The following is a 25,283-nucleotide window of genomic DNA, read 5'->3' on the forward strand; positions in this document are numbered from 1 at the left end:
CGTTGTTATTTACAAACCTGCGGCAGAGGCAAGCACGCTTTTCTACCCCGGGACAGGGGTAGGGGACTCCCAGAAATGGAGAGAGCTCCTGAAGATCTGGAGGCCGAGTCCACAGCTCTGGCACCAGTCGAGGGCGACATGCCCAGCCTTTAGAAACTGTTTTTCTTGAAATGCTTCCTCTGTGATCTGGGATCCTTGCCAGCATCTTTAGAACAAGTCTTTAAAGTAACAGAAAGATTTAAGAGAGAAAATCCTCCCCTCCCCGGGGCAGGGGCAGAGGGTGGGGGTGGACCTACCAGAGATGAGAGGGAAACTCAGCGTTCCCCTTGAAGACGACGTTCATCAGTGAGGCCAACAGGCTGATGTTGGAGCTCGAGAAGCTGTGGGGGAAGCCAGATGCCCTTCGTTGCCTGTTCTCTTGTGTCTGTGCTTTGCACAGGAGTCCCTGTCTTTTCAGACCTTGAATCATTTTCAGGTCGATGAATTCCACCTCCCCCTCCCCAACTTTTTGTTATGAGGATTTTCAAACAGACGGCAAAGCAGAAATAATTTTATTTGGAACATTTGTTTGCCTTTCACCTTGACTTTACCAGTGACATTTTGCCATGTTTTCTTCATTATACATCTCCCATCCCTCCATCCATCTATCCATCTTTATCTTCTTGATGCATCTCAGAGTCACTTGCAGACTTTGTTGGTGGTTGTTATTCTTAAGTCGTTCGGTTGTGTCCGACTCTTTGCGACCCCATGGACTATAGCCCGCCAGGCTCCTCTGTCCGTGGGATTTCTCAGGCATGAATACCGGAGTGGATTGCCATGCCCTCCAGGGGATCTTCCTGACCCAGGGATTGAACCCTTCTCTCTCCCTCTTTTCAGGAGTCCGCTCGGAATTTGATCAGATCGACACATCCAACCCAAACTGTGTCGTAATTGCAGATGCCGGAGAAGGCTTTTCTTATCGAAACATGAATAAAGCTTTCCAGGTGCTCATGGAGCTGGAAAACCCTGTGCTCTTCTCACTGGGAAAAGGGTAAGTTGGCTGCGGGGGGAGTCATTTCCGGCCACTCCAGGTGATGCTCCGTGGGCCTCTCTGACTTAAGGAATCAGCAGAGAAGCTGGGAAGGGTGGGCATGGGGTGGATGCAGTATGGCTCCTTCTTCCTTCCCTCTCCTTTTCTTGCTTTTCCCCTTCATTTCGGCATCCGTGTCTTTGATAATTTTTGAGCAGAGACCTGGTCTTCAGCTGGTTGGTCAAGCATCCCTGTGACCATGAGGCTGGGAGTGGCTGGGGGCAGGGGCGGGACCCCTGGAGATCAGGGTGGCCGTCCTGAGTTTCAGTTACTGTCACAGGACACAGCACAGGGCTGATGGGTTGTGCCAAGGAGACGGATGCCCGAGCAGTGAAAATAGGCGTGAGGGCCTGTGTGCTCTCATCTGGGCCCCGCATCTCTGGTTGAGGAGCAGCCTGTCAGCTTGTGATTCTGTCATCCGAGTCTGCAGCTTGGGCTTCACCGTCTCTTTCAAAACACTGTGTTGATTATTTCTCTTAACCTTTTTTATCACAAAGAACAACACATCTTCATTGAAGAAAAACTGTTGAATACAGATAAGCAAAAAGAGGAAAAGAACATTTTCAGTCCCACTGCAGGAGAGAACAGCGGCCAGCATTTTGGTGTGTGTCCTTCCCAGCAGTTTTCTGTGCAGAAATCATTACACGTGGGTGTGTTCACAGCATCAGTATCTAACTCGACCTGGTTCTGTCTCGCAGCTTTAGTGGTTCACCGAATATTCTGTGAAGCACTTTGCATACAATTGGGCTTCCCTTGTGGCTCAGTGGGTGAAGAATCCCCCTCAATGCTGGAGCCCCGGGTTCAGTCCCTGGCTTGGGAAGATCCCCTGGAGGAGGGGATGGCAATCCACTCCAGTACTCTTGCCTGGAGAATCCTGTGGACAGAGGAGCCCAGAGGGCTACAGTCCATGGGGTCGTAAAGAGGCAGACGTAACTGAGCGACTAGCACCTCTGTGTGAGAAGTAGACGTCTCTGCAGCGAGGTCATTCCTGTTCATTGTTTTACAGGCTCTCCTGTAGTTGTCCTAGGCTGTTTCTGATCTTCTCCCTGAGTAAGGCTGTGATCAGCCTCTTTCTGGCATTTCGGGCGATGTGTATTTTTTGAGGTCCTTGGTGCGTGTTGCCAAGTTGCTTTCCAGAAAGCAGTGCAGGTTTATTCTGTCCTCTGTGGAAGCAGCGCTAGGGTTTTAGAGTCACAGGGGTGCTGTGGAACCCGAGCCCAGCGTTGCGCGCAGGGCAGGAATTCTGTGCCCATCTCTGGGGAAGCCTTTCCCAGCTTAGGTGCTTCTGATGACTGGGGACTTCCTACCTCTGCCTGCTGAATGGGGGTGGCTATTCCGGTAGACACGAGGGGGACTTTTTATCTGGCTGCTGGCCATTGCTAAGCACTCTATATAGTTCACCATGTTTAATTCTGACCACAACACTGTGAGCTGTAGGCGGCGTCATTGCCATTTTACAGATGGGTATATCAAGGCATAGGGAGATGAGGTAAGCCACGGTCACCCCATCAGTCAGTGCAGGGACGGCCAGGAGCGCCCCCAGAGCCTGTGCTCCGTCACTTTTCAGCTCCATTCTAGAGCAGGTATTGGGTCCACACAAGATCTTAAACTTTTTTGAGGTCGTTTTAAAAATTGGAAGACTTTACGTAAAATAACTGGATTTCTGGATTCTCTTGAAAAAGCAGAAGATCTGAGGGTACTCGCCCCACATTCCCAAATGCACTGCCGCTTGGTGGAGCCACTGGTCCCTCACCTCTGGTGCAGCGGAGACCCCACCACGACCTCCTGCCCATCTCCAGGCTTCAGGGTCGGCTGACGTTCACCTTGTACCGAGAGTTGCTTTTCTCGTGGTAGAGAAATATTTCTTCATGGCTGTGCTTCTTTTAAAATAGGCAAGTGAAAGAGTTTTAAAGAAAGAGAGGAGAGGATACGTGTCTCCTGTTGCTGTTGTTCATTTGCTAAGTCCTGTCCAGCTCTTTGCAACCCCACGGTCTGCAGCACACCAGGCTTCTTTGTCCTTCATTATCTCCCAGAGGTTTGCTCAAACTCACGTCCATCGAGTTGGTGATGCCATCTAAGCATCTCATCCTCTGTTGTCCCCTTCTCCTCCCGCCTTCAGTCTTTCTCAGCATCAGGGTCTTTTCTAATGAGTCAGTTCTTCGCATCAAGTGGCCAAAGTATTGGAGCTTCAGCTTCAGCATCAGCATCAGTCCTTCCAATGAATATTCAGGACTGATCTCCTTTAGGATGGACTGGTTGGATCTCCTTACAATCCAAGGGACTCCCAAGAGTCTTCTCCAACACCACAGTTTGAAAGCATCAATTCTTCGGCGCTCAGCTTTCTTTATGGTCCAACACTCACATCCATACATGACTACTGGAAAGAACATAGCTTTGACTAGACGGACCTTTGTCTTGCTGCAAATATTCCAGTGTGTTTATCGTGCAAAAAATTGTATCCTGTGTTAGTCAGTGGTCTCCAGAGAAACAGAACCAACAGGGTGTGGTGATGTATATACAGACAGTTCTTGACTTAGCAGCGGTTCGGATGATAACTTTTCGATTTGGTTATGGCGTGAAAGCTACGCACGTTCAGAAAAACTGTGCTTCGAATTTTGAATTCTGGTCCTTTCCCGCACGCAGTGCAGTTCTCTCTCGTGATGCTGGGCAGACGCTGGGCACTGGCTGCTCCCAGGCAGCCCCATGATCACGAGGGTCAACAGCTAGTACTCGTACGAACATTCTGTACCCAGACCACCATTCTGAGTTTCACTTTCAGTAATAAATTACATGAGATATTCAGTGCTTTATTATAAAATAGACTTTGTGTTAGATGATTCTCCCCAACTATAGGCTAATATAAGTGTTCTAAGCACATTTAAGGTAGGCTGGGCTTATTAGATGCATTTTTTAAATGCATTTTTGAGTTAATGATATTTTCAGCTTGTAATGCATTTATCAGAACATAACCCTGTCACAGGTTGAGGAAGATGGGTATATAAAGAGAAATTGATTGTGGAGGCTAGGTTTTTCCTGCATAGGCCAGCAGGCTGGAGACTTAGGGAAGAGTTGCTATCTGAGTGCCAAGGTTATCTGCCGGCAGGTTCCTTCTTGTTTGGAGAGGTCAGACTTTGTTTTGGTTGGGCCTTCAACTAATTGGATGAGGCCCACCACATGTGGAGGGCAATCTGCTTTACTGAGTCTACTGATTTAAATCTGAATGTCATCCAAGAAACATCTTCTCAGAAGCATCCAGAATACCATTAGACCAAATATCTGGCCCAGCCAAGTTGACATAAAATTAGCTGCCACAGTTCCTTGCTGGTCTTACCTTCTGCAGTTTAGGTCACTGCAAACCACAGAAGCTGGCCAGCTTGACTCTTTCACGTTCCACCTTGGTCCTGTAGGCTTCCCTAAAGTTACCAACTCCTCGCAAACAGCACGATTAAGAAGTTTTGTTATTACTCATTTACATGAAAACTTTTGTCTTCCAAATTATCTTTAATTATTAAAAGTTATTTTTCCAGATCAGGGATAGTAGTCAAAATAGGTATGGTTGAAAAAGAAAAAAAAAAATAGGGAATCAGTTTCTTTTAGCTTTGTACTTGTATAACAAATTCAGTAGTAGGCAAAGATGTGTTTTCCAAGTAAGCAGATAGTGAGGGGGTGGCTAGCTGCTGGGGTTTCTGACTGGGGCTGTGGGTTGGGTGCTCAGAAATCAGAGAAAGGAGCCGGCAGCTTCTGGGCTTAGGTCGTCGCCCCTTGGGACAGCCCAAGGACGCAGGAAGAGCTGCTGCCACACCCAGCTGAGGGTCACCGGGAATGAGGGGCCGTCCTTCACCTGAGTGGGGCCGCGAGGTGCCCCCAAGGAGGCAGGGTGGTGGATTCACTGGGGCAGAATGTCCTCGTCCTGGAAACGGAGTGATTTACATTTGGCATCTGTTTGGACCGAGAGTGGGAATTGCCTTTGTAATTTCTTCTGTCATGCCTCCCTCGGAAAATTAAGCTGTTTACGCGACAGACTATGGAAGGTTAATGGCTCTTGTGGGAAAGGTCAAGTGGTCATTTTGAAGGGAGGCTGTGCTGAATAATCGGAAGGGAGGGCAGAGGAATAAAGCATAAAATCTATCTGACTGCGGCTCTCCGGCTTTTCCCTGTCTTTCCAGAATCCACGGTTTCTTCTTTGTGCCTGGAGTACTCAGGTTCAAGCCAGACCTGCCGTGGCTTTTATTATGCCAGTAACAGAAGATAAACACATCAAATCTCTTGTGTTTGGGGAATAAGAAAAATTAACTTGGGTACTAGTGTTTACTGTATCCCTAAAAATGTTTTGGGCCAACAGATGGCCTTCTCAAGATGCCTTTTTGTTTTCCTGGATGAATAAGAAATAAGGACAAGTTCTTGGTCCTATGAAAGCGAGTCCACATTTAGTATAAAAAGAAATATTAAGGTTTCTAGATTTATGCAAGTCAGTTTTTTTCTTTAGGTTCCAAAAATCAGTGTGGCAAAGAGGAGAGGGTTTTGATTGGATCTTTTCAGCCTCATGTTCCAATTCTTCTTCCCACTGGGACTAAATTTAAACTAAAGAAGGTGCAGTACTTGTCACTCTGGAAGGAAGACTCGGGGGAGGGTGCATCGGGCAGAAGCGGGGCGGCATGGGTGTCCTCGGGAGGCCCTTCCACGGGGAGAGCTCCCGCCTCCTGCAGCCGGCTGGGAGCTGAGCCTGTCCTGGGCCAGAGGCTCCTAGCATCCTCAGCTCCAGACAGAGCCGTGTGTTGCAACAGAGCGGCCTTGTTTTATAATTTTTCCTTTGGCGCCTGGGTCGTCTTCTCCTGTGCTGGCTGCATTCTTTCCTCGGTTCTGCCCTCGGTGCCCTGGCTCTCTTCAACATGCCCCGCCCTCAGCACCCCCTCCACCCGCCCCCACACACACCAGCTCCCTTCTCTCTCACCCTGGCTGGGCATTTCCTGGAGCGTAGGGGACAAGGGGGGTGGACGAGGGGGTGCCGCTGAGCATCTGACGGACTCCAGTGTGCCTGGGGTGGCATCTGGCACTCGGGGTCCTCAGGAAGGTACCAAGTCTGAGAGCCCCCGGGTCTAGACCCCTCCACTCCTCCCCTTTGACCTTCAGGCCTCAGCTTTGATGCTTCCTCCTCTGGGACGCCTCCCTACCACCCCGTCCCCAGCATGCCTGGCCCTCCCCACGCAGAGTGTACAGAACACCAGGTTCCGCTTGCCGTCTCCCAGGTCCTGCTCTTTCATATTTGTCTGTGGACCTGTCTGCTTCCCCACCAGATAGGGAGTCCCTGGGGAGCAGCCTGGGTCTGAGAGTGTCCCCTGCAAAGGATTGTGGGACAGCTTCGTCTTAAATGTTTGGGGGACCGAGTTAGCGGATGCCAGAGGCCCCCTCCGAGAGAGCCCAGGTCCCAGCACCCGGTGTCGGGGGTTGCTTGATGCTCCTCTGGAGCTTGGCCCCTCCTCTGCCTCTTGGCCACATTTGGCTTTACTTGGCCAGTCCTTCAAACCCTGGACCTGGCTGAGGGAATCATCATACCCAAGTAGTTTATTGTGGAACTGGGGAAAAATAAAAGCCAACACTGTTTTGAGGCTGTTTAAATGCAGGACAGATGTCTGGAGTCCAGACGTAAGACCAAGACAGTTAGGAACTTCTAAGCCTATGTTTTGGGGTCACGCATTTAAAAGGGGGGCTCCCCTGGTGGCTCAGACAGTAAAGAATCTGCCCGCAGATGCAGGAGACCTGGGTTCGGTCCCTGGGTCGGGAAGATCTCCTGGAGAAGGGAATGGCAACCCACTCCAGTATTTTTGCCTGGAGAATTCCATGGACAGAGGAGCCTGGCAGGCTACAGTCCATGCGATCGTGAAGAGTCAGACACTACTGAACAACTGGCGCTTTCACTTTCCTTAAGGGGATCGTTGGCGAGTCCCAGCTCCATGAGCAGCGGGGGCTCTCTCCTGGCTCCCAGGCATCTTCCTGCATGTGTGTGGCTTCCCAGCTGAGCCATGTCCTTCCGGCACGACCCCTAGTGTGCAGAGCCTTGGACCCTGACCGAGAGGCCCAGGTTGACTTGGAGACCAGGTCCGCTTGTGATGGAAGAGGCCCCCGCGGCTTCAACAGTCGGGCTCTGATCTGCCTGGCCCAAGGCAGTGGCAGGGGACCAGCCCTTGCCAAGGGCAAGAGTTTGGCTGCAGCCCAGCCTGCGTCCGTACGGAAGCTTCCGGGGCAGGCAATGAAGATGCAGAAAGGGTGCACGCTTCTCCCATCTGAGGGGCCAGGTGATCGCTGCGGGTGGCCAGGTTCTTGCAGCCCCGGAGGCCTCAAGGGGCCTGCCCAGAGGGGCAGGCAGAGTCCCTGGGTGTTGCAGAGCCAGAGGAAGGAAGCAAGCTTGGTCCTACCATTTCCAGTAGACACAGGACAGGGTCCGGCCCCCACAAACTGGAAAGACCTGCGTTCATTCTTTCTTCCCTGGCTCATATCTTATTGCCCATCTCAGTCTGGGTAGCTACATTTTTGAAGTGGTTTCTTCACCCCAGGCATCACATTAGAACTTAGCCTGCATTGTTTTACGCAAGCCTCACAGCAGCCCATGGGGGTAGGCACTGGACCTTCTTTTGACCCATTTTACAGAATAGGAAACTGAGGCCCAGAGGGCGTACGCAACCCAGAGTCCCGCAGTTAAAAGCAAGTCAGAACCCTGAAGTCAGCAGGCTTCACTAGTCTTCTCTTTGCTTTTCCACATACATGCTGTTTATTTTTGTCCTCCTTTTAGATTCCACATGTAAGTGATATCATCTGGTGTTTGTCTCTCCATCTGACTTCCTTTACTTGGGGTGATGATCTCTAGGTCCGTGCATGCTGCTGCAAATGACTTTCTTTCTTTATGGCTAAGTAATACCCCACTGTGTGTGTGGGTATTACCTAAATGCCTCCCTCCGAGGACATTTAGGTCACACGCATGCTGTCTCATGTCTCCCAGATTCGACGGTCGTGGGAAGGGGGAAGGGTAACTGGTGTGATGGGTCTCAACCTCTTCAGAGCCGCACAGAGCAAACCACCTTCTCCCCACTTTATAGTCAAATAGTTGTGCTCCAAGAGAGCTGGGCCTGGTCACCGTGTGCCCCAAGGGGTCTGCGTGTGGCCTGGGCACGGCGCTCACAGGAGGGAAGAGGTGAGACCGTCTTGGGAGGCGCTGCCAGGAGCCAAGCCGTCTCAGCCTCCAGCGAGACGGGGAAGAAACAGTTGTCATCTCATAGAAACATCTGGCGCCCGTGAGGCCTGGCACCTCTGCTGACCCTCCGGCTGCTAGGAGATGCTGTGGAACTAATGGCGTTTTCTTCTCCAGGCAGCAATTAGGGGTTAATTATTAGCAATTAGGGGTTCGCCACACGCTCTGTGGACCGGCTGCCCTTTCCCAGAACACAGGTCACTTGTGTTTCTCTGTGTTAGCAACTGGACCCAGCTGTCCCTGGGGCCCCCCGTTCATCACTGTGGTGGGGTCCCCACGCGGCTGGCAGCAGGGGGCCGTTCTGACTGAGAGCTGCCAGCCCCCATCTCTCCCCTCCTCCTCCTCCCCCAGCCCCGCCCCGGCGTACTGGCCACTGCTGGGCTCTGTTGTGCTGACCCCGTCGGTCACTCTCAGCGTGGCGTCTGCCCTCACCCTGGCCCGTGACAGCCCTCTTGGGCCGGCCCAGAACCAAGACAGGGCACTTTTTCCCTGGGCGCTTCCCAGGTCCCTGGGCTCAGCTCACCCTGTCCCCCTTGGCTCTTTTCTAGACGCTACTACAAGGAGACCTCTGGCCTGATGCTGGACGTCGGTCCCTACATGAAGGCGCTTGAGGTACCTGCCTGGGTCCGCCTGACCCTCTTCCGGTCTCAGGGCCTTCCAGGATGTCCTGGTCTCCCCGGAGAAGACGGGGTGCTCGGTGTTCCCAGTGCCTTTATGTTTTCCAAGTCGGACGCCGTGTTCGCGGCTTCAAGCCCGGCCCTTCGCCTCCTCTGGAGCTTGGCCCCTCAGCTGCGCTGGTCGTCCCCCTGCTCCCTGTCGCTCGCTCCCCGTCCGCCCCCCAGGACCCCGACCCCGCACCCCTGGCCTCTGCCCCGCTGGCCCTCCCGGCATGCTCTGCGCCTCTCCTCCGGGTTCTTGGCTCCTTAAGATCCCTGTGCACCTGCCTCGTCCCTCGCCCTGCTTTCCTACAGCACCTCAGACTCCGTGTGTGCTAGCTGGACTCCTTCCCAGTCCCCTCCTCCAGTTTCCAGGGCTGGGCTCAGCTGGGCTCCCCGCCCAGGTCAGCCCCGGGTCACTGCCGCCTTGGCGCCTGCCTACCTGCACTCAGGTGGGAGGGCTGGGGCCCTGGGCCTTTTATCCGCTGGAGGAGGACCTGAGACAGAGCTGGGGGAGAGGGGAGGGGAAGGGAGGAGAAGTGGGACTGCAGAGGAGAGCCCCTAACGCCCTGGAGGTCTTCTGGCCCTGGGGCAGGTGGCAGGGGCCTGGTGGGGGTGCCCCCAGCACCCTGGGCAACCCGGTTGTGACGCTCACTCACAAGCCTCTGGGCCGTGTTGTCTTGCCCCTTAGAGGCCCCTGGGTGCACACTGGAGCCTTTCTTTTTGATTCCCCAGGGAGAGGATTTCACCAGGCCAGGGTTCCCCTCCACCATCCCTTGGTCCCCAGCCCACGCCATGTCCTTCTCTCTCCCCCAGTATGCCTGTGGTATCGAAGCCGAGGTGGTGGGAAAGCCTTCCCCTGAGTTTTTCAAGACCGCCCTGCAAGAGATGGGGGTGGAAGCCCATGAGGTAAGCTGGCTCCCCACGAAGTATGTACGTGGAGGCAGCTGTCGGGGGAGGCCAGCGTGCTCACCGGGGGCAGCCTGGGCGCGTGAAATGAGTCTGGGGACTCAGGCAGCCAAGCTGGTATCCCCCTCCCTCCTCCATCCCCAGGCATGAGGGCTGATCTGACTGGGAAGATGGGGAAAGACAGCCAAGGAGGCCCACTGAACGTTCTCAACCTATTAAATCAGTATCAGTCTAAGGGTTCAGTCCCTGAGTTGGGAGGATCCCCTGGAGAAGGAGATGGCAACCCACTCCAGTATTCTTGCCCGGGAAATCCCAGGGACAGAGGAGCTTGGTGGGCTACATACAGTCCATAGGGTTGCAAAGAGTCGGATAGGACTTCACGACTAAACAAGAGTGAGAAAGAAATGCTCGTGGCTTTTCCTAAGATTTTTGCTGCTTGTTTGGAAGGATCAGAATTGACAAGTCTGGTCAGTGTACTAAAACTATTTCATTGGAAAGACAGTGTCCAGCAAGATGAAAAGAATATGCAGGAATAAAATCATGCACCTGGCCACCTTTACATTACAGCTTGTTTTTCTGACCACACCGGTCGGCCTGCGGGATCTTAGTTCTCCGACCAGGAATCAAACTCATGCTTCCTGCATTGGGGGTGCAGAGTCTTAACCACTGGACCAGCAGGGAAGTCCCACATTATAACTGCTTTTGACACATGTTGCCTTCCAAACATACATCTCCAAAGGAAAAAAAAAAAAAAGCAGTTATGATTTTAGCATCTTCCCTCCCCGCTTCCCAGGTAGAGTGAGCTGGTCCCCTCCAGCTGGTGGGGTCCTGACAGCGTTGTTGGAGAAACAGCGGGTATGCGTCTGCAGGTGGCCAGGGGCTCCTGCTGTCTGTTTTGGACAGGGCACCACGGGTCCATGTCAGCATCCTATGGCAAGGCTGGTGCCCCCAGGGTCCCCTTGCTGCTTCCTCCCTGTTGGACCAGAATTTTCCACACGTGTTCCAGTCTAGAGCGCTGGTCTCTCACAATGCTTAGAAAAAGAGCACACAGCTGTGGAAGTCTGGAACCCCAGCACCCAAACCTCACCTGAAAGTCAGAAAGCACAGGTCTCGGGGGTCCCTCACTGGGACCTGTGAGGCTGGTAGAGCAGGAATTTATTTCACTCATTCAAGACACAAGTTTTGAATGAGTGAAGGTGACAGGAATAAATAACCTGGTTTTCATGACTTCAGTTCGTCATGACAAATGTTAAAATTTGTTTTATTGTGGCAAATGTCAAACATGCTCAAAAGCAGAAAGACACAATGACTCTCCTCGTCTGTCTATCATGCAGATGCAACATTTAAAAGCTTATATTGTATTCCCTTCTATCCCTTTTTGTTCTTTTTGGAAATTTACTTTTTTTGCTGCTGTATTATAAAGCAAATTCCATACTTAATGTTATAGCCTTTCAGATCATAGTATGCCTTTCAAAAAGCGATGGTTGTTTTTGACCTGATTACAATGCATTAAGACATCTAACAGTGATGAAAAAACACAAAAAGGTGTTCAGCATTATCTCTCATTCAGGAAATGCAAATCAAAACCACAGTGAGATCCCACCTCACACCCGCTTGGACAACCATAACAGTTTTAAAAGGAAAATAACAAGCGTTGGGAGGATGTCAAGTCAAGTCAATCCTAAAGGAAATCAATCCTGAATATTCATTGGAAGGACTGATGCTGAAGCTGAATACTTTGGCTACCTGATGCAAAGAACCGACTCATTGGAAAAGACCCTGATGCTAGGAAAGGTTGAAGGTGGGAGGAGAAGGGGACGACAGAGGATGAGATGGTTGGAAGGTATCACCAACTCAATGGACATGAGTTTTAGTAAACTCCGGGAGTTGGTGATAGACAGGGAAGCCTGGTGTGCTGCAGTCCGTGCGCAAAGAGTTGGTCACAACTGAGTGACTGAACTGAACTGGGAGGATGTGGAGAAATTGGAACCCCAATATAGGAGTACTGGTACAGATGTAAAATGGAGAACCCACTATGAAATACAGCCACTATGGAAAACAGTTCCATGGGAAGTTGAATGTGGAATTCTTGTATGACCCCAGCAATTCCACTCCTAGGTGTGTATCCAAAAGAATTGAAAACCCACGTTCAAACAAAAACTTACACATGAATGTTCATAGCAGCACTGTTCACAGTAGCCAAAAGGTGGGAATAGTGCATGTGTTCATCAACAAATGAATGGGTGAAAGAAATGTGATCTATTGTCCCAGTGGAATATATCAGCCATAAAAGAATGAAATAATGAAAAATACTGCTGCGTGGATGAACCTTGAAAACATTATGGTAAGTGAAAGAAGCCAGTCACAAAAGGCCACAATGTATATATTTAATGTTTATATACTACATGCAGTGTCCAGACTTGTTATTTAGTCGCTAAGTTGTACCCGACTCTTTGCAACCCCGAGGACTGCAGAAAGCCAGGCTCCTCTCCATGAGGGATTTCTCAGGCAAGAATATTGGAATTGGATTGCCATTCCCTTCTCCAGGGGATCTTCCTGACCCAGGGATCGAACCCAGGGCTCCTGCATTGGAGGCAAATTCTTTATTGCTGAACCACCAGGGAAGTCCAATATCCAGAACAGGCAAACCCACAGAGACGCAAAATATTCATAGACTAGTGGCTGCCAGGGGCTGGGAGTGGGGTGGAATGGGGAGTGACTGCCAGTGGGCATGAGGTCTCCTTTTGGGGTGATAAAAATGTCTGGAACTCAGCGGTGGTGATGGTTTTACAACACTGTGAGTGTACTTTAATGCCCCTGATTTGTACACTTTAAAATGGCTACATTGGTAACTTTTATCTTATTTTTTCATGTTGAAAAAAAAAAACCCTACCTAAAAGAAAAAAACCCCCTCCCTAACAAAATCAGTCGTAATTCCTTAGTATTATCTATACCAGCTCATATTTAAATTTCCTTGGCTGTCTCAGAAATGTCTTTTATGTAGATTTCTTTGAATTGAATCCAAATAAGGTTGTCTTGTCTTTTAAACCAGTCTCTTTTTAACTTTCTTTGATGGAACACTTCAAATAACTGTTGACATTGAGAGAGGAATATAATGAGACCCCAGGTATCCATCAGTAATTATCAGCTAATAAGCACTTTTAAAAACTGTGTTTAACTGTTCATTCTGAAGCAATTTCCCACTCAGAGAGGGGTTGCAAAAATAGTGCGGAGAATTCCCATGTGTCCTTAGAGCGTCCCCAAAGGCTAACATCTTCCTTAACGAGAACCGGACGATTATAAAAGGGGGAAATCAACCTTGACTCCGATGTTGACTAGCCCAGGGACCCTCTGTTTCTGGACATGCTGTATTGGTGTCATACCCCCACCCCCCCACCCCCACACCCTTTACTGTGAGCAGTTCCTGTCTGTCTTTGTCCTTCAGGACCCTGGTAGTTTCGGAAGAGTGCATGCATGCTAAGTCACTGCAGTCGTGTCTGACTCTTTGCAGACCCCTGGACTGTAGCCCACCAGGCTCCTCTGTCCATGAGATTCTCCAGGCAAGAATACTGGAGTGGGTTGCTATGCCCTCATCCAGGGGATCCTCCTGACCCAGGGATTGAACCCACCTCTCTTATATCTCCTGCATTGGCAGGCGGGTTCTTTACCAGTAGCGCCACCTGGAAAGCCCTTTGGAAGAGTACTGGCCAGTTTCTTCATAGAATGTCCCTGCTGTTTCCTCATGACTTAAGTGTAGGTTTTGCATTTCTGGCATATTTAATCCTGGTCATGCATTTCACAGACACAGTGCTGGGCCCTGGGGGTGTGCCCCTTCAGGAGGCACAGGCGGGCACTCTGCCCATTGTTGGTGGCGGTCACTTAGACCCCCATCGGAGGTGCCCTGCTCTCCACTGCAAAGTTGCTATGTCCCTTTGTGTCTTGGGGCGGGGGAGTGTTTCGGTCCCATGTGAATATCCTCTTACAAGTCATCCTTTTCCTCTCCTGATTTCAGCATCCATGGACAGCTCATACTTGTAACAGTTGTCACCGTGGTGTTTGCCAAGGGGTGATTTTCCATTTCCGTAGTTCCTTTATATTTATTCATTAGAATTTACTGTAAGGAAGAGCTTTCCTTTTCCTCCCACTTGCCTTTTAATTTACTCCAACATGGACTCAAGGATCTCTGTTTTATTCCATGAGTCACAATCCATGCCTGCTGTCATTTTCTTGCCCAGATTGTCCCATATTTGAACACTGGGACCCCTTTGGAGATGACTAGCTGCAGACTTCCGTGGTGGCTTAGATGGTAAAGAATCTGCCTGCAGTGCAGGAGACCCGAGTTCAATCCCTGGGTCGGGAAGATTCCCTGGAGAAGAGAATGGCTATCCACTCCAGTAACTTGCCTGGAAAATTCCATGGACACAGGAGCCTAGCAGGCTACAGTCCATGGGGTCACAAGGAGTCAGACACGACTGAGTGACTAACACTTTTACTTTCTTTCACTCAGCAGCTCATTTAATCTATACACTTATCTCTCCTCTCCCCTATTTATTTTGAATCATCCCTAAGATGCAAATCATCACTTCATCTGCAGATATTTCCAAGTGTCTCTAGGATAGGAAGTCTTTTAAAAACACAGATAGTGTCATTACGACATCCAAGTGTTAGTAATACTAATAACTCCTTGTTAACCTTTAAATGTCCAGCCATTATTCACATTTCCCTGATTGTCATATAATTGTTGCGTCGCTTGCAATTTGTTTGAATCAGGACCCAAATGAGGTCCTTGCACTGTGACTGGTTGGTGTGATTCCCAGGTGTTTGCTCATCTGTCTGCTCCCACACCTTCCCCGTCTCCCTCTTGGATTCCTTGCCGCGTTGTGAGGAAGCGTCTGGGCTGTCGGCCCTGTAGAGCTCGCCACAATCCGGGTTTTGTGGATTGCGCCTCAGCCTGTCCTGTCTCATGCCGCCCTGGTTTCCTGTGTGTTGATGGTTAGACCAGGAAGCTTCCTGAGCGTCTGTTTCGGTTTTCCGACGACTGCTTTACGGGGGACAGTGCGTCCTCCTCCAGGGCCCAGGCGTCTCCTGTGGTGTTTAGCAGCTGTGAGTGATTGGCACATGACCCCATGTATCCACTGAGTTCTGCGAAACGGTGATGCTTGAATCCTGTGTCATTCCTGCTTCTCTTTTTCTCTGGATGACTTCTGTATAGGGGAACTCCCCACCCATCATCTGATCCCACGAAGTACAGTTCATGTACGAAACTCCAGACAAATGCCTGTTTCTTTGCTGTTATTTATGAGCTTTCAGAGTGCGTTGGCTTGCTAGCACTCTCCCAGTGCCTTGGAGATTTAAAACTCTAGCGCTATAGATAGACAGGTGAAAGCGCAGTCGATGCGTTCTCCTCCACTGCAGTTACTCGTGTTCAAAGGATCCCATCCTTGACCGGCAGAAGCGTCCACGAGCTGCCGCTGCCTCTCGTTGCGGTGCGCGGGCTTCTCGCCGCGGTGGCTTCTCTTGTTGTGGAGTGTGGGATCTCCGCGCACTGGCTTCAGTAGCTGCGGGCCTGAGGCATATGGGACCTTAATTCCCTGACCAGGGATCCAACTTACGTCCCCGGCTTTGGAAAGCAGATTCTTAAACCACTGGACCACCCGGAATTCCCCCCAAACTGTTTTTTTAAAGCCACCATTATTTCACTGGGGGTGTGTGTGTGTCACCAACAGGACCCTTGAACTCACTGTATTTCCAATTTTTAAGGGATTTGCTTTCCAACATTTAAATTTGTTTTACAGTTACGTAAAAATTCACATGGATCTGAAATCAGATCCATGAAACAAGATACTTTCAGGGACCTCTAGCTTCTGGCCTTTCCCTACTCTTCCCACCCATCTCTGGTCACAGAGTCCTTTTTTATAAATATCATAGCTTGGCTTTCCATTTCTTAAATATAAGAAACTACATAATATTTGTATCCTGCTCATAGGGAATTTGAAAGAATACATTCTTAAGATCCTTTTTTTTTTTTTTTTTTATAGAGTGGGAGAAAGGTTGCTGTTGTAATTTGAGTTAGAAAAATCAGTATTTAGAATTACGTCAGCACTACGGTCACAGCCATCTGTTGGCAGTCTCCCCCACCTCCCCCAACCAGCAAAACAGCAGACTGTCACTGCCTAGAAATTAAGACCAGAAGAACCGAGTATTAAGATGTGATAATGTCTCAGTTGTCTTTGCAGAGCTGACCTTGGTTAATCCCCTTCCCTCTCACCTTTTTTTTATTTGTTTGGTGTTTCCAGTTGGCTCAGAGGTTAAAGCGTCTGCTTGCAATGCAGGAGACTCGGGAAGATCCCCTGGAGAAGGAAATGGCACCCCACTCCAGTATTCTTGCCTGGAGAATCCCATGGACGGAGGAGCCTGGTGGGCTACAGTCCACGGGGTTGCAAAGAGTCGAACACGACTGAGCGACTTCACTTTCCTGTTACTTTTACGGTCAACATCTTTCACATTATGAATGAGAAACCGCCCTCCCCACACCCTCCGACGAGGCACTGAGGCCCTTTGAGGGTTCAGGTTGATCAGACTTCTCGTTTGGCGGATGCTAGGGCCGTGGGGACCGGGGTGGGGGTTAGGGGGTTTGAATTCCTGGCTTGGCTGTCCAGGCATGTGAGCCTCTGTGGGCCTGGGTCACCAGGGAATTGTTTTCTCTGGTGACCCTGAGCCCAGATAACAAAGCTGCATCTTCCCTCCCGTGTTATCATCCTCTCTGTCTCCCCCTCTTGACAGCTGATGGGCAATGGCATGTTCTTAACACACAACCCCCCCCAACCCTTTTTCTAAATTGTCCATTAAGTTATTCAAGCCTCAGGATTTGTAGGCATTTTAAAGCGGTATTTCAAAACAAGGCCATTTTGAATGAACTGTGTCTCACGCACAGGGTAATAATTGTCTGCTCCTGTTTCTCTGTTTTTAATGAGCAATGCCCGCGAGGGGCTGTCTTGCCACTCAAGTGCCAGGCTGTGGCAAACCTTACATTTTTCAAGCTGCTTTAATCAATAAAGTTGTCACCAGTCATTTCCCTTGATAACTGCTTCTTCCCAAGCCCAGAGCCGCTTCTCGCTGCCAAGGAGTTTTCCACCTGCACTCGGAATGGCCATAACTCCCCAGATCCAATTTTCGTTTTAACCTTTCCTTGATAGCCTAGAAATAACAGATTGCCGGGATTACTCCCATAGATTGGAAAGGCCGGCCTCTTTGAGGTAACCAGGGCCTTTCTGGGAGTCGCTAATAAGGCAAAGAATAACATACCTTAAGGGTTACTTCTGCTGTTGCTGCTGCTGCTAAGTCTCTTTAGTTGTGTCCGACTCTGTGCGACCCCATAGATGGCAGCCCACCAGGCTCCACCATCCCTGGGATTCTCCAAGCAAGAATACTGGAGTGGGTTGCCATTTCCTTCTCCAATGCATGAAAGTGAAAAGTGAAAGTGAAGTCGCTCAGTTGTGTCCGACTCTTAGTGACCCCATGGACTGCAGCCTACCAGGCTTCTCCATCCATGGGATTTTCCAGGCAAGAGTACTGGAGTGGGGTGTCATTGCCTTCTCTGAAAGGTTACTTCTAGAAATACCTAATTCTCATAGTTGAAGGCTTCTGAATCAGTGGGTGGTTTTATTGCTGCATACCAAAGCCCAAATGATGCTAAGGTTTTGGCAGTTTTCCATGATCCTGAGAAACTCCATCATCTGTAAACTGTGCGTGTTTAATGGAAATGGAGACCGTTCAGACCACAGTGCTTAGCCCCAGAAGCCAGTGCTTGGCAGCCTGGAAGCTGAGGACCCCCATTTCACAGATGAAGAACCTGAGGCTTGAGCCCCACATGTGCCAGGCACATCTGGGACCTGTCACATTCCCGGGTACTTCGTGAAATCCTTACTCCAGTCCCCCATCGTGTGCTTGCGTTCCCATCTTAAGGTTAAGGCAGGGTTTCTCAGCCTTGGCACTGTTGACATTTTGGGGCCAGATCATTATTTGTGGTGAGGGTAACCCCCATCGTCCCCCAACTTCCTTGGTGGCTCAGACGGTAAAGCGTCTGCCTACAATGCGGGAGACCTGGGTTCGATCCCTGGGTAGGGAAGACCCCCTGGAGAAGGAAATGGCAACCGACTCTAGTATTCTTGCCTGGAAAATCCCATGGACAGAGGAGCCTGGTGGGCTCTAGTCCATGCGGTTGCAAAGAGTTGGACACGACTGAGCAACTTCACTTTCTTTTTTCAACCCCCATCGTCCCCCAGTTGTGAAGCCACAGGTGTTCCCAGATGTTGCCAGATGTCCCGGGGAGCAAAATCGCCCCCAGTTGAGAACCAGGGCACTGCGGGGTGGCCACATGAAAGCTGCTGTTGGAGCCAGGATTCCTCTGCAGATGCGGAGCGAGGCCCCCAGTCTCTCTGGGTCTCTGCTGCTCCCCAGTTCTCAGGGTGGTGGCAGTGACATGTCAGAACACTTAGCTTTGAAAAGGTGTATTTAGTAGTGTGACATATTCCATTTTGAAATAAAATGTTAAAATATGTCTTGTTGGCAGAATGTAGAAAATAAAGCTAGACAAGATTGCTGGTGGTAAGGGTGAGTACTCTGAGGACAGCCTATCGACAGTGGGGACGAGGGGACTTCCCTGGTGCCCAGTGGTTGAGACTCTGTGCTCCCAACGCAGGGGCCAAGGTTCGATCCCTGGTCAGGGAACTAGATCCCACATACCGCAACCAAGACCAGCGTGTCCAAAAAAAAAAAATGGGGACGAGGTTTGTGGGTTTATTCAAAGAGAGCCAGGCATAAGACAAGGACTTTGCTGCGTGATTTTGTTCCCTGGTTCTCAGGGCATTCATTCGAAGTGTGGGCCATAAGGACAGTCTGTGTCCTTGGCGGGGAGGCCTGTGGGTGTGACGTGAACGTCTGCATGGAAGGCCCATCTTCTCCCTTTCGTCGGCCGAGCCTTCTTCCAGCCCATCCTCCCTACCAGCTGGGTGCGTGGTCTTTGGGTGTCAGCTTGGGGACCACTTGCTGGGGTGGTGGGAGCATCATCGGGAGAGACAGGGCCTGAGCTGCTGCAGCCCAGCTTTGAACTTGGCTCTGCCTCCAGCCCTGGGTGGTGGTAGGGGGGTGGTTCCAGGAAATACCAGACCTGGGACTGCCTTTGTGCTTTTTCTCAGACATAAGGGACCTTTAAAACCTCCTGTCTCAGCTTTTCCCTAAGATGTTTCCTCCCCTAACGCCTTTTAAAGTAGATTTTGCTTTCCTTCGCCTCAAAATACAATTAAAAATAAAAAAATCTGATGATGAGGTAACTCATATTTGTTAAAGGAGGTGGATAAAATTCAGAAAGTACAAGGGAACAAAAAAATGTTCAACCCCTAACCTGGAATAACACAAATCACACTTAATCTTTCCAATTTGTGGGGGGCGGGGGGTCTGTGCACACATTTCTGGGGGCTTCTGGCTTCCCAGCTGGCACTGGTGGTACAGAACCTGCTCATCATTGCAGAATACATAAGGGACATGGTTTCATTCCCTGGGTCAGGAAGGTCCCCTGGAGAAGGACATGGCAACCCACTGCAGTATTCTTGCCTGGAGAATCCCATGGACAGAGGAGCCTGGTAGGCTGCAGTCCATGGGGTCGCAAAGAGTCAGACACGACTGAAGCAGCTTAGCATGCATGCATACACACGTTTTTAACACAAAGTTGGATAATCCTGCATCTGCTGTTTGAAACCTGATTCCCATCCCTGCCCTGTAACTTTGGGAATAGTTTGCTTTGTGCAGATTCAGGCACTTCCACAAAGTAATTTTTGTGGCTACAGAGCATTCTGTCACAGTGACTACCTAATGTTCTTAAGCACAGGTCTGTTCTCCCAGCCCCTTGCCACCATAACGTGCTTTCGCAGTCCTCAGGAGTTGGACGTTTAGATTGCTTTCAGTTTCCCTCTTGTACATAAGCCTCGTGAACACCCTCGTATTCTTTTGGTACATTTTAATTGTTTTCCTAGAAATCCTGGGGGTGTGGCTGCCATGCCGTGATGCACATTGTTCATTTCTATTTCAGAAATGCCACAGCGATTCGGCTTCCTCACCAGCTGTACTTGCCAAGTGCTCATTTCCCAACATCCTCACCAATATCGTTATTTCTTACTTTATATAAAATAGCGACCTGGAGTTTTGCTGTGTTGATATATTCGTTACGAATGTGTCAGACGCTGGGGGAGCTGCCTCAGCGATGACCGGCCTCCAGATGTGAGCCTGCAGACTGAGGGTCTGGGGCTCCTCCCAGAGCTAGGTGTTTTCTCGAGGCGGCTCTAAGTAGGGGTCCGAGTCCCGCAGGGCTGAAGTGCAGGCTGAGTCACTGCTGCTTCACCACCAGCCCTGCTGCTTGGTACCCCATGGTGGGGAGAAGTGTTCCTCCTGGCAGAGCCTCGGAATCACTAGACATTTCATGAGAAGTGAACTTTCTTGGGAAAGCTCTTTGGCTTTCACTGGAAGTTGTGTTCCACACATCGCCACTTGTTGGAATGGGTTCTTCCCCTGGCACCTAGGATGGCGGGAAGAGGAGACAGATAGATATTTGGGCAGATAGATACGGTGGGCAGATAGATATTTAAGACGGACAAATGAATTCTGCATCTTGCACCCAGACCTGAAAACCTACCTCAAGGGCTCTGGTGCTGCCTCCGGCTGCTGCATCTCTGTTCCGTGGGAGCCGACCGCTTGGTGTGTGGGTCTCCATCTTCCCTGCACCATATTGCAGTCAGAAAGGAAGTGCAATCCAGGCCTGACAGGTAGGGTTTTTTTATTTCCCCCGACAGCGCACCTCTTGACCTCTATCTTCTTGCCAATGATTTTTTAAATCCTAAATGATTTGGCAATAATTGCTCCTCCTTGCGTGGTTATTGCCCTTCACCGATAGTAAATCTGTGAGATTCCCCAGGGGCTGGAGCGCATTTGGTATGCGGAGCCCACAAGCTGGCCCAGACAGGCCTCACTGCGCCTGCTGCTGCGGACCCCAGGGGTCCTGCACCCTGCCCCTCCCCTCCGCCCACCCACGGCTCTGGGCTCTGCCAGGGCTTAGCCGTCGGGTTATCAGGCAGAACCGTAGCTGCTCCTCCTCGGTGAGCTTCTTCCAATGGCCCAGGTCTCCCTGGTTCTGCTTCCACGGGTCCCACCCGCAAACGTTCTCACGCAGAAAGGCCCAGAGCCTCTGTTCTGAGTGGGGAGGAATTTCTGCTGCGTGCACACGTGTGTGTGTGTGTGTGTGTGTGTGCAAAACTGTATTTTCCCCAGAGCGAGAAAGATGCCAGGCATGACGTTTAATAATTGGAAGACCGTTTCATTTCCAAGGAGCCTTTTAGCAGGGTGGCCCCCAGGATCCCTGGCAGCGGAGGACAGGGTCCTAAGCTGGAGCCGCAGTGGATGTTTAGAGGCTGACCTGTCAGTGTCAGGACAGCTCCCTGAGAAGTCAACACAGAATCTCCCACTGGAGCTTATGGCCGGCCTGCTGCCTAGGCCGGGTGCCCCCCTGCCCCAGCCCTCTCCTGCCAGGTGAGCTGTGTGTTTGCCCAGGTGACCTGGCTTTGCAGGTACCCTTAGACTCGCGTGTGTGTGCAGCATCTCTGGGGCAGGTCCCACTTCAGGGAACGTGGGTTGCACTGGTTGTTTCTTCTTGGGTGATGGATGATTTCCACACACTGCATGGGAGCTTGTAGACACGAAAATGAACCTATTTGGATTTGACAGTGTTTTCCCCAGCATCACTTTCTAGGAAAAAAAAAAAATTCCAGCTTTGCCATATCTGAATACTTGCCTGCGGCACTATTATTAACTTAATGTTTCTTTAAATTGATTCATTCTATATACTTAAGTGTATTCTAAAAGAAACTTTTGATTCCTACTCTAAATGGGAAACCAGAATCATCACCATAAATAGATTACTCTAAAAATAACTACTAATGGTTGTATTAAAAATGTACATCCTGTTCTACCTAAGATCAAATCGTACATCAATAGTATGTGTAACACTCGTTGGCGAACATGAGTTTGGGTGGAGGAAAGCCCAGAGGTGTGTGAAGTTTGGGACGAAATTCAGTATATTTCAGGTACCTCATATGTCCCGCAGGGGGCCCAGCTCCTAGCGGTCAGCGGAATTCTCAGCCCTCGTGGTCATCAGCCACCTGCTCAAGCTCCCTGGGGCCCTTGTCCTGCAGTAGCTTCTCTGACGGAGGTCCCTCTGGTCTCTGCTGGAATATGACTAAGTGACCAGGGTCTGGTACCTCTGAGGCAGCCCGTGCTAATTGTTAGAAACCCTCGTGTTCACCTCAAACTGCCTCCCTGGCGCCCGGGCGGCACCCGCTCAGCCTTTGTCCCCTTGTCTACAAGCGCCTCATGATTCCTCATTATTTGAAGGCCCATTCGGGAGATGCTTCCAAGGACATTTGCTTCAGGTTTATTGACCTGTGGTTGACACACGTGTGGTGTCTTCTTTGCCGAAGGCTGTCACCTTTCCTCCTCCTATACCCCCTAGCCTGGTTGACACCTCATTCCCTTCAGATCCAAACTCAAAACCTCACCTCCTCCAGGAAGCCTTCCCTGACCACTGCGAGCCCCACGAGGTCAGGCTTGACCACATCCTGCTTTTTTTCCTCCCTGCGCTTTATCACGGGTCCTGGCTAAGTGTGTGTGAAATTACCTTATGAACATCTGTCTTCTGCCTTCCACTGGGAGCTTCACAAGCGCAGGGACTGTGTTTCTAAGTCACGGCGTCCCCACCGCCCGGCCCATAGAGGACCTGATACAGAAGGGCTGGAGCGCTGGAGGCCCGTCGTGAGGACTGTGGACTGTCTCTTATAAGGCTAGATTAGGAGTTTCCTCAATAAAATGTTTCCTAATATGTTTTCCTTTTAAACACGTACAGATAGCTTATTATGTCCAGGCACTGCCCTGGATGCTTAACTTTCATGTTTGTGTTTAAATATCACATTAGTTGTACCCGTTGTACAGACTGAAGTGGATCACGAGATTGCAGGGCTAGCCCGTCGCACAGCTGGGACCTCGGGCCCACTTTCTGTGTCCCCACCTGAGCCTTGAGCTCAGTCTGACAAGTCTGCTGGCCGCATGGGGCCGGCCTCTGTATCCCCTGCCTCCACCCCTACCACTCTGAGATGGGAGGGCCATTCCTTCTGGATTCCTCAAGGGCGGAGTTCAAACAGATGGGTAAGAGTCCCCTAGTTTGTGACTGCTTCACGGTCATCATTTTTACTTTTCTTGGTTTTGGTTTCTGCATTTGTTCACTGGTTGGCCCTACCCAGCATCTGAATTTCAGAGAAACTTGTGGAATAATTGTCAGTTTCAAAGCCTGTCTCCCCGTCAACATCGGGACACTCACTGTGCCCCAGGAGCCCAGTTCCTCAGGCTGTCTGACCTCCGACCAAGGACATTTCTGATCAGACTTGGGAGCGTATCTGGAATGCATTTCGTGTCTGATGTGTTAGGCTTGACTTGCACTAGCAGAATCGTTTCCTGAAAATATTTTGGAGCTTTTAATCAGAGTGAGGGAGGCTGCTCTTTTTCTTCTTTAAAAATACATTTATTTACGTAAAGAATCGACCCCAGTTGGATCCCTGGGTCAGGAAGATCCACTGGAGAAGGGATAAGTTACCCACTCCAGTATTCTTGGGCTTCCCTTGTGGCTCAGCTGGTAAAGAATCTGCCGGCTGTGCGGGGAGACCTGGGTTCGATCCCTGGGTTGGGAAGATCCCCTGGAGAAGGGAAAGGCTACCCGCTGCAGTATTCTGGCCTGGAGAATTCCGTGGACTGTATAGTCCATGGGGTCGCAAAGAGTCAGACACGACTGAGCGGCTTTCACTTTCACGTAAAGAATATGAATCCATTTAAGTGGTAACATTCATCACACAGGTTGATATGTTGAGAGGACACCTACCAGTGATGGCTAAGGTTTCAGCAGCACGAATGCTAACTGTGCTGCTTGTCCCCGACTCTTGGTTGGTAACTGTTGAGCAGTTCTATGGTCTGGGCCTCTTAAGTGTCCTTGTTGGTTATCCATTTTAAATATAGCAGTGTGTACACCTGTTCATCCCAAACTCTCTATCCCCCCTCCCGGTCCTTCCGCCAGCCACCATAAGTTCACTCTCTAAGTCTTCCAGCTGTTTTTAAGTTTTTCTCCTTGTCGTTGGTTTTGAGCAATTTGACTGTGTTGTGCTTCGATGTAACTTTCTTCATGTTTCTTGGGCATGGTATTGATTGGGATCTTGGAGCTGTGATTTATCATTTTTGTTGAGTTTGGAAATTTTTCAGACAGTATTTCATCAAATATTGTTTCCGTCTCCTCTCTGAACATCTTGCTTTCAGGGATTCCAGTTACACCAGGCCTTTTGAAGTTTCGTCATTTGGTCATTTTCTTAAAAATATATATATATATTTTTTCTCTGTGTTTCATTTGGGATCGTTTCTATTGCTGTGTCTTCAAGTTCATTAATCTTTTTTTCCTCATTGTCTTACCCGGATTTAATCTCATCAACTGTTTTTGTGTTTCCTTCCAGACATTGTAGTTTTCCGTTATAGAAGCTTGATTTGGATATTTGTCTCTACTTAACTTTGGGAACGTATGGAATACAGTTATAACAACTGCTTCAGTGCCCTTGTCTGCTGATTCTTACATCTGGGTCAGTTCCAGTTCAGTTTTGGTTGATTTTCCTCTTCATTGTGTGTCATTATTTGTCATCTTTGCATGGATGGGTTTCATTTTTATTGAATTTTATCTTTCCGAGTGCTGGACATTTCTGTGTGAGTGCTAAGTCATTTCAGTCATGTCTGACTCTTTGTGACGCCACGGACTGAAGCCCACCAGGCTCTTCTGTCCATGGAATGCTCCAGGCCAGAATACTGGAGTGGGTTGCCATGCCCTCCCCCAGGGGATCTTCCCCACCCAGGGATTGAACCCACCTCTCTTTACCACTAGTTCGACTTGGGAAATACTTTTGAGCTTTGTTCTGGGATATAGTCAAGTCACTTGGGAATAGTTCGATCCTTCCAGATCTTGCTTTTAAAATTAGGGAGGCAGCACAGAGCAGGGTTTACTCTAGGACTGGGTATTCCTCACTGCTGAGTCGAGACGCTTCTCCGAATGCTCCCCGGTGCCCTGTGCATTATAACGTTTTCCAGTCTAACTTTCCAGGCTGATTAGTAGGAACAGGCGCCATTCCCCAACTCCACGGGAGGTCCCGGCTCTGTTTTAATTTTTGGTGTGACTCTCCCCCTCGCCTCGGGTGGTCTCCTCACTCACCTGTGCTCACCAGCAGTCTGCCCGACACTGCATCCTTCGGGGGGGACCTTCCGTAGATCTCCCTGTCCTCCC

At 50.0% G+C, this 25,283-nt stretch overlaps 1 protein-coding gene across 1 annotated transcript in view; it reads left to right on the forward strand.

Annotated features, from left to right (window-relative positions):
* Positions 1-25,283, forward strand: part of LHPP (phospholysine phosphohistidine inorganic pyrophosphate phosphatase) — a 126,389-nt gene that overhangs the window by 17,392 nt on the left and 83,714 nt on the right. The window contains exons 3-5 of the mRNA XM_052660920.1: positions 877-1,030; positions 8,861-8,924; positions 9,785-9,877. Coding sequence (XP_052516880.1) covers positions 877-1,030; positions 8,861-8,924; positions 9,785-9,877 — 311 coding nt within the window. The remainder of the gene's footprint in view (positions 1-876; positions 1,031-8,860; positions 8,925-9,784; positions 9,878-25,283) is intronic.

Source organism: Budorcas taxicolor, chromosome 23, assembly GCF_023091745.1.
Source record: "Budorcas taxicolor isolate Tak-1 chromosome 23, Takin1.1, whole genome shotgun sequence".
Lineage (NCBI taxonomy): Eukaryota > Metazoa > Chordata > Mammalia > Artiodactyla > Bovidae > Budorcas > Budorcas taxicolor.